We start from the raw sequence: 9,515 nt of genomic DNA on the forward strand, positions 1-9,515 counted from the left end.
CCAGGTTGGAGTGCAATGGCATGACCTTGGCTCACTGCAAATTCTGCCTCTTGGGTTCAAGCTACTCTCCTGCCTCAAGCCTCCCAAGTAGCTGGGATTACAGGCATGCACCACTTTGCCCGGCTAATTTTGTATTTTTAGTAGAGATGGGGTTTGTTCACGTTGGTCAGGCTGGTCTCGAACTCCCGACCTCAGGTGATCCGCCCGCCTTGGCCTCCCAAAGTGCTGAGATTACAGGAGTGAGCCACTGCACCCAGCCATAATCTTTATTATACAATAAGAATACGTTGAAATCCAACTGAGGATCAGGGGAAGAATATATAAATTGGGAGGGAGACATTCACCAGGTAGTGTTCTAGTGTGTTACTGGAGTAGAGGTGTATTAGAATTGGATGATGAGGCTAGGAGAGGGTGTCCACAGGTGGAAGTATGAGGACTGAGATGGACAGGTATAGAAGTCATAACACATTTAATTCTCAGAGTGGATCTCATGTTGAGAGAGCTCCCTTATGTTGAAGGAGCTATAAACAGCTAGGTTTACACCTACCAGTAGTTTGCTGCCCTTAAATTCTAGCAGCACAAACAAGTGCTCGATCACTTAGTGTCCTCACTTGTCTTTTACAGTTTATCTTTACCATTTCTTGTGCTTTTATTTTTTGAAAAACAAAACAAAACAAAACAAAACAAAACAAAACAAAACAAAACATGTAAACTAGAACCTTCATATAACATTGTTGATTGTGGAGTAGCATTATTTAAAGTAGTTATTCCATTTTAGACTCTAATTAGAGCCCTTTAGCCATTGAATATCACCTTAATACTGATCTCAGAATGTAAAGTACCCTTTCCTATTGTCAGAGATGTTGAGGATGGTATTATGTTGAGCTTGTAATGAATAGGGCATTAATTCATCCAGTCTAAACATGTTATTAACTTTTTTTCCCTCACAGGCCACCTCCACCACAACCGAAAGTATCATCTCAGGGAAACTTAATTCCTGCCCGTCCTGCTCCTGCACCTCCTTTATATAGTTCCCTCACTTGATTTTTTAATCTTCTTTTTGCAAATGTCTTCAGGGAACTGAGCTAATACTTTTTTTTTCTTGTTTTCTTGAAAAGCCTTTCTTCCTGTTACAACTATGAATGAAAACAAAATATCACAAAACAGACTTTACTAACACAGATAAACAGAAACTGAGTGTGAGAATTGAGAAATACAAGGAAATGCAGTAAAACCAGGGAATTTACAGTAACATTTCCTTTTCCATCATTAAATAATTATTCAGTCATCATGAGGTTAATGCACTAATCATGGATTACGTTATTTTGAACATATCATTGTGATGATTTTCAAATTAACTGTATTGGTGTAAGATTTGTCATTATGTGTTTAAATGTTATTCTGAATTTTTGACCTTAGTTATCATTAATGTAGTTTCTGATTAAACGTGATAATCTAATACCTGTGAAAACTGACTAATCAGCTGCCAATGATATGTAATGTTTTTCATCTTGCACGAATTAATAATCATCATACTCTAGAATCTTGTCTGTCATTCACTACATGAATAAGCAAATATTCTGTCTTCAAAAGAATGCACAAGAACCACAATTAAGATGTCATATTATTTTGAAAGTACAAAATATACTAAGAGTGTGTATATTCATGCACAGTTCTTCGCTTCCATTTTTATGATCTTTCAACTATAGATAATTCTTAGAGAAATTAATATTAGAATTTCTATTATGAATCATGTTAAATAAAGCATGACATCCTTTCACAATAGCACTATTTTAAATAAATTATAAGCTTTAAGGTACGAAATATTTAATAGATCTAATCAAATATGTTGTTGATTCATGACTATAATAAAGCAGGAGCAATTATAAAATCTTCAATCAATTGAACTGTTACAAAACCACTTGAAAATTTCATGAGCACTTTAGGTCTAAAATCTGAACTTTCAAAGCTTGCTATTAAATCATTTAGAATGTTTACATTTACTAAGGTGTGCTGGGTCATGTCTTTGTCGACACTAATATTTTCATAGAAATTAGGCTGGAGAAAGAAGGAACAAAAGGTTTTCTTAAATACGTACAAAAAAGTTACTGTGGTATCTATGAGTTATCATCTGAGCTGTGTTAAAAATGAATTTTTACTATGGCAGAAATGGCATGGATAGTAAAATTTTAAGCACTAAAAATGTTTTCATAACCTTTCATAATAAAGTTTAATAGGTTTATTAACTGAATTTCATTAGTTTTTTAAAAGTGTTTTTGGTTTGTGTATATATACATATACAGATACAACATTTACAATAAATAAAATACCTGAAATTCTCTTTTGTGTCTCCTAGTGGCTTCCTACTCAACTATTTATAATCTTATTAAAAAGTTGTAATTTTATATAACAATCCTAGTCAAACTTTTACAGATATTATCTCACTCATTTTTCAGACTTTTGCCAAAGTGTGCACAATGGCTTTTTGTTATTAAAGAAAAACAGATTAGTTTTGAAGAAGGCAAAAATTTAAGTTCTCTGAAGATAGCATGTTATTTGAACGATCAGGTGTAGATCAGGTGTACATATTAAACATTGTGAGCAATCTCAAATGAAGGCCCATCATTTCATTGTAAATCTCTGAATGAATATAAGATTCAAATGTTCGTCCCTTTCATGTAGCCTCAGTTTTTGCAATTGTAATGCTTATCACTGAAATTTTACAGTTGGTAATGTATTAACTATGTAACTTAACACTTTTCTTGGAATTAGATAGTTCCTTGGATCTTTGACTAGAAAGTTTTTAAAGAGTGTTGGATCTGAACTTCTTTTACTTTGATGTATTTTAAAATATACTTTATGTTTTTACTTTCTTGGTTATGGATGCCATTTCAAAATTTGAAAATAGTAAAGGACATCCTTTCTATCATCAAAAAGAATAAATAAGGATAAATTATATGCAAGTTTGACATCTCTAATTGACTCCAATGTGTCAAACTGACCTTGTTCAGGGTTATTGCATTCTTCCTATCAAGCCTGTGTCTGTAACCATAGAGTTAAGCACAATTTGATTTAATAAAATCTGATTTTCTAGACCCAAATCAGATTTTATTAAATTTCATGAATGTTTACCAAAACCCTACCATTTTTTCAGGCACTGTGATATCTAAGTTCTGGATAGGATATGTTTCCTGACTTAGAAGTCATCTTCTGTTATGAAGAGAGCCATACACACATGTAAGAATAATACAAAATCAGCCTAATATTAAAGATACAAACTGGAAAGGTTGAGGAGTGAGAAAGAACAAAATATAAGAACCAGAAATTCATTCAGAATACTTATCACTAATCGATGAATTGAAGCATTTACTGTATTTGTTACAAAGCTAGGTGAAATTAGCTGTGGCTCAGCAGCTGCCTAAAAGCAGTCTTAGCCTAGCATTGGCTTTTCCTATTGAGATAAAAGCTCAGTGTATTTTTTTGTTGCCATGTGTACCTGCGCGCACGCATGTGTATGTGTCTGTTTTTCTGAGATGGAGTTTTGCTCTTGTCACCCAGGCTGGAGTGGCACAATCTTGGCTCACTGCAACCTCCACTTCCTGGGTTCAAGCGATTATCCTGCCTCAGCCTCCCCAAGTAGCTGGGATTACAGGCACCCACCACCATGCCCACCTAATTTTTGTATTTTGTAGTAGAGATGGGGTTTCACCATGTTGACCAGGCTGGTTTTGAACTCCTGACCTCAGGTGATCCACCCATCTCGGCCTCGGTAAGTGCTAGGATTACAGGTGTGAGCCATTGCGCTGGGCCTGTTGACTTGTTTTTGTTCATGCTATTGATTTCAGGCATAGATTGCCCTTTTGAAATTGCGTGCATCCATAAAATCACGTTGGTGATTCCTCAAAGACCTAGAGGCAGATATACCATTTGACCCAGCAGTCTTGTTACTGGGTATATAAGGGAGGATCGCTTGAATCCAGCAGTTCGAGACCAGCCTGGGCAATAGTGAGCACCCAGGAAATGTCTGGGGCAGAAGAGCACACGCTGAGTGTGAATTAGTGTGTCAGTTCTTAAGGTCCATCAACGCAAAGCGAAAAATTAGTGGAAGACGACGAGCTCGATCGCGACAGAGGGCGCTGGGTGGTCAGATGGCTCCAGCAACCACGCGTCTGGGGCTTTAGCCTCGGCGCTAAACACGGAGTGTTCTGGGCGCTAAACACAGAGAGCACCCCGGGCTCCCAGGCCTCCTGAGAACGCTGCTCCGTGAACGCGCGGCGAGCGGCCCCCGGCGTCCGCGCGTCCCCGCGTCTCCGGTAACTCCCGGTAACTTCCGGTAACTCCCGGCGTCCCAACGGCCTCCAGTTGGCAGCCCCGAAGCCGCACCATGTTCCGCCTCTGGTTGCTGCTGGCAGGGCTCTGCTGCCTCCTGGCGTCAAGACCCGGTGAGCCAGCCTAGACCCTGACACTCGTCCGGGTGCTCACACTGCGGCCCAACTCCCTGCAAAGCCCGGGGCCCTCCCTGCCTGGGTCCCTTTGGCCCTGTCATCCTGGCAACGGGGCCTTTTCCGGGGGAGTGGGCGCCCCGTCCGGAAGGAGAAGACTCAGGACCCTGCGCCGGGGCTCGCGCCTGTAATCCCCGGGCTTTGGGAGGTCGAGGAGAGCAGAGTTTGACCTTGGAGTTGGACACTAGCTTGGGCAACACAGCGAGACCCCATCTCTACAAAAAAGTTTTAAAAAATGCTTCGAGGTGGTGGCGCGCACCTGTGGTCCCAGCTACGCTGAGGGAGGAGGACCACGTGAGTCTGGGAGGTGGAGACTGAAGTGAGCCGAGATTGCACCCATTGCGCTCCAGCCTGGGCAACAGAGATCCTGTCTAATTATTAAAAAATTTTAAAAAGTTTGCGACGGAGTCCCTGCTGTCGCCCAGGCTGGAGTGCAGTGGGCTACAGAGGGAGACTCCAGCTCATAGTTCTCCAGAACTATGAGGAAAATCATTTTCTGTTGTTTAAGCCATGCCGTCTATGCTATTTTGTTATGGCAGTAGGATCTGACTAATGTATTAATTAACAGCAAAATGATTGAAAAACTATAAAAGTTCATTAGTAAGAGAACTGCTAAATAAACTGTAATTACCTCCAAACAATGCAAATGGACCACTGTGGAGAGGCAGGAAGTGACACGATTCCCACTGACAAGAATCAGAATAGTATGTAAAAAGAGAAGGAAAATAAGGGCATATCCAGACATTTTACTTGCATGTACACCTCCCCTGTGATAGTGTAAATTTTTGAGAACTCTTCCTACTCTCCTTCCTATCCTGTTATAATTACCTCTGCAGCATAGCAGAGGTGTGGTCAAGACCAGAGTGTCAGCCTGGTTAGATTGGGGTGAGAGTTCTCTTCCTGGCTTGTAAACAGCTGCCTTCTCCCTGTGTACTCACAGGACCCTTTCTTCGTGTACAGGGAAAGAGACAGCAGGAGCAAATTCTCTGATGTCTCATCTTATAAGGGCATGAATCCCCTCCTGAGGGTCCCACTGTATGCCTTCATCTAACCTTGATTGCCTCCCAAAGGCCATAACCAAATACTGTCATATTGGGGGTTAGGGAGTCAACACAGAATTTTGTGGGATACATTCAGTTCCTAACACATACAAAATTTGAATGCAGTGGTTATCAAAGTTTTTGGGTTCCGAACTCCTTTATACATTAACAATTATTGAGATTCTCAAAGAGCTTTTGTTTATGTGGATTTATATCAATGTTTAACATATTAGAAATTAAAATAGAAATGTAAGAATGTGTATTTCATTAATTAAAAGTAACAACCAAGTGTGGTGGCTCACACCTGTAATCCCAGCACTTTGGGAGGCCGATGTGGGTGGATCACCTGAGGTCAGGAGTTCAAGATCAGCTGGCCAACATGGTGAAACCCCATCTCTACTAAAAATACAAAAAAAATTAGCCAGGTGTGGTGGTGCACGCCCGTAATCCCAGCTACTCGGGAGGCTGAGGCAGGAGAATTGCTTAAACCCAGAAGGCGGAGGTTGCAGTGAACCAAGGTCATGCTATTGGACTCCAGCCTGGGTGACAGAGGGAGACTCTGTCTCAAAGAAAAAAAAAGTAATATGCCTTTTATTTGTTAACATAAGTATCACATTTTCAAAATAAAAATATATTTTCCAAACAAAAAATATGAGAAGAGCAACATTTTTGTGAATCTCTTTAATGTCTCCTTTAATAGAGGACAGCTACTTCTCATTTCTGGTTTTGCAGTCAGTCTCTTGCTATATATTTCATGTGACGTATCTGAGGAAAATCTAGCCTATGTAGTTGGAAAAGGACAAGGAAGAAATAATTTTACCTTTTTTTCAGATAATTAAAGGTATTCTTTGTATACTACACCAAAACTTGACCAATGGTAAAGTTTAGTTGTAATGTAGAACATATCAATGAACTTTTCTTAACATGCTGTATTAAAATTCGTTATCTATCTTGAACTCTGGTATGTTACCCATGTATTTTTAAATATATTATTTTTTATTTTAAATTGTTGTAAAATACACATAAAATTTACCATCTAACCATTTAAAAAATATTAATAGGGCCGGGCACAGTGGCTCACGCCTGTAATCCCAGCACTTTGGAATGCTGAGGTGGTTGGATCACCTGAGGTCAGGAGTTTGAGACCAGCCTGGCCAACATGGTGAAACGCTGTCTCTACTAAAAATACAAAAATTACAGATGTGGTGGCATGTGCCTGTAATCCAACTACTCAGGAAGCTGAGGCTGGAGAATTGCTTGAACCCAGGAGGTGGAGGTTGCAGTGAGCCAAGATGGCACCATTGCACTCCAGCCTGGGTGACAAGAGCAAAACTCCATCTTAAAAAATAAAATAAAATAAAAAATAAAGAATATTATAAACTTTATTTTTTAGAACACTTTTAGGTTCATAACAAAATTGAGTTGAAAGAGTTCCCATGTAGTCCCTGTTCTCAAATATATACAACCTTTTCTACTATCAACATCTGGCACCATGACATACATTTGTTACACTTGATGAGTCTACACTGACACACTGCTATCATCCAAAGTCCACCGTTTGCATTAGGGTTCATTCTCCATGTTGTACATTCTATGGTTTTGAAAAATGTACAATGACATGCATCCACCACTGTAGTATTAAACAGAATAGTTTCACTGCCCTAAAAATCCTGTGTGTTCTGCTTATTTATCCCTCCCTCCCCATTGCCCCTGGCAATGATTCATCTCTTTAGTCTTCATAGTTTGGCCTTTTCCTGAATGTCATGTATTTGAATTCACAGAATATGTAGCCATTTTAGATTGACTTTTTAAACTTAATAATATGCATTTAAGTTTCTCCCATGTTTTTCATGGCTTGATAGCTTATTTATTTATTTATTGAGATGGAGTCTCACTCTGTCACCCAGGCTGGACTGCAGTGGCAGGATCTTGGCTCACTGCAACTGCCACCTCTCAGGTTCAAGCAATTCTCCTGTCTCAGCCTCCCAAATAGCTGAGATTACAGATGCCTGCCACCATGTGCAGCTAATTTTTATTGGTATTTTTAGTAGAGATGGGGTTTCACTATGTTTACCAGGCTGGTTTTGAACTCCTGACTTCAAGTGATCTGCCTGCCTCGCCTCCCAAAGTGCTAGAATTACAGGCATGAGCCACTGCACCTGGTCACTTATTTATTTTTAGTGCTGAATAATATTCAATCATCTGGACCTACCACAGTGTATTTATCCACTTACCTACTAAATGACTAAATGCTTCTAAGTTTTGGCAGTTATGAATAAAGCTGCTATAAACATCTACGTGCAGGTTTTTGTGTGGACATAAGTTTTCAACTCATTTGGGTAAATACTAAGAAATGCGATTGCTGGATCATATGTTAAGAGAATATTTAGTTTTTGAAGAAACTGCCAAACTGTCTTTCAAAGTGGCTGTACCATATGCATTCCCCCAGCAAAGAATGAGAGAACTTCTGTTATTAATGTTGTCAAATTATAATTATATGCATAACTACAAGTGCAAGAAATTCTGCCTGTCTTTTTTTTTTACTACAACTCAGAAGAGAGAATTTAAACTTTTGAATGAAAATGCCAGCACCAAACTGCTGATGGTCCCATCAGCTGAGGGACCTTGCTCAGCAAGTTGGGGATGGCATTTTCACATTAAGCAATCACTCCTCAGGTCCTCCTCCTTCCAGCCCCTGACAGCCACTGATTGCTTTGGATTTACCTGGCAACCACCGTCCCTTTGGATTTACCTACTCTGGGTATTTCATATAAATGGAATCATACAAAATATGATATTTTTTGTCTGGTTTATTTCACTTGCATAATGTTTTCAAGATTCCTCTCTATTGCAGAATGCATTAGAACTTTATTCCTTATTATGATGAATAATATTTCATTATATATATTTACCCCAGTTTGTTTACCCATTCATCAGTTGATGGACATTTGGTTATTTCCAACTTTTGGCTGTTAGGAATATCACTGCTAGGAACATTCATGTACCAGTTTTTGTGTGTACATATGTTTTCATTTCTCTTGGATATGTACTTCAAAAGGAAACTGTTAGACCCAATGGTATAGGTATATCTGCTGCAGGAGCAGTGGGGAACAAACCTCTTGAACACCGAACTGAGGAAGGAAGTGGCTTTTTATTCAGCTGGGAGCTGCAGGGGACTACAGCCTCATTTACCGAGCTCCCCGAGCTGCAGTTTATCTCCCCTTTTATAGACTTACAATGCTAAAGGGGAAACTGAGGCAGAACTATGTCATTGTCCATTTGCTGGATGTCTGATGTTACAATCTTTTAGCTTCACTGATTTGTTAATTCATATGCAGCGAGACAGGGGACCAGCAAATGAGGGGGAGCTTACAGATACAAGACAGAAGCAACAAGCTGTTTATTGACAGAAGTGTTTCCAGGAGGGAGCCTGGTCTGTGGAGACATGGGGTCATGAACCAGTGTCGGGCTCCATCCGGCAGAGATAGCATTCATTTGTAGCTCTTTCAAGGTTAACAGATAGCAGAGATGCTGGGAACTAAAGAGGGGGTCATTTTCTCAGCCCTCTGATATTTTATTTCATTTTTTTCCTTTTTCACTCTCCTTCCCAGCTGGAAGTTGGGGGGAAAAGGTGAAATTGAAGGAGACGAGGGGGTCTCCCCTCTTATGTCCATTTGCTCTTCTGGACTTTATTGTCCCCCAGTAATGAGTTGGCTTTTCTGGGTCTTTTACCTCCTCATGTAAACAGTAGAATCTGTTGGTTGATATCCACAAAATACCTTGCTGGAATTTTGATTAGGATTGCCTTGAGATAGAAAGAAGTTGAGAAGAGGCTGGGCACAGTGGCTCACGCTTGTAATCCCAGCACTTTGGGAGGTTGAGGTGGGTGGATCACTTGAGGCTAGGAGTTCAGGACCAGCCTGGCCAACATGGTGAAACCCCATCTGTACTAAAAAATACAAAAATTAGCTGG

The 9,515-nt window shown here is 39.9% G+C and overlaps 2 protein-coding genes and 1 long non-coding RNA gene across 4 annotated transcripts in view; 2 read left to right on the forward strand and 1 right to left on the reverse strand.

Moving 5' to 3' along the window:
- The window catches only part of LOC119472433, a 21,313-nt gene extending 20,289 nt beyond the window's left edge, over nucleotides 1–1,024 (reverse strand). Inside the window, exon 1 of the long non-coding RNA XR_005201583.1 lies at nucleotides 949–1,024. This is a non-coding gene — a long non-coding RNA (uncharacterized LOC119472433). The remainder of the gene's footprint in view (nucleotides 1–948) is intronic.
- The window catches only part of ADAM9 (ADAM metallopeptidase domain 9), a 118,273-nt gene extending 115,932 nt beyond the window's left edge, over nucleotides 1–2,341 (forward strand). The window contains 1 exon segment of the mRNA XM_037741412.1: nucleotides 886–2,341. Coding sequence (XP_037597340.1) covers nucleotides 886–1,044 — 159 coding nt within the window. The 3' untranslated portion in view covers nucleotides 1,045–2,341.
- Nucleotides 2,342–3,985: 1,644 nt separating this feature from the next.
- The window catches only part of ADAM32 (ADAM metallopeptidase domain 32), a 179,312-nt gene continuing 173,782 nt past the window's right edge, over nucleotides 3,986–9,515 (forward strand). For both annotated transcript variants that reach the window (XM_037741420.1, XM_037741423.1), the window contains exon 1: nucleotides 3,986–4,442. In XM_037741420.1, coding sequence (XP_037597348.1) covers nucleotides 4,385–4,442 — 58 coding nt within the window. In that variant the 5' untranslated portion in view covers nucleotides 3,986–4,384. The remainder of the gene's footprint in view (nucleotides 4,443–9,515) is intronic.

Source organism: Cebus imitator, unplaced genomic scaffold, assembly GCF_001604975.1.
Source record: "Cebus imitator isolate Cc_AM_T3 unplaced genomic scaffold, Cebus_imitator-1.0 Scaffold5, whole genome shotgun sequence".
NCBI lineage: Eukaryota > Metazoa > Chordata > Mammalia > Primates > Cebidae > Cebus > Cebus imitator.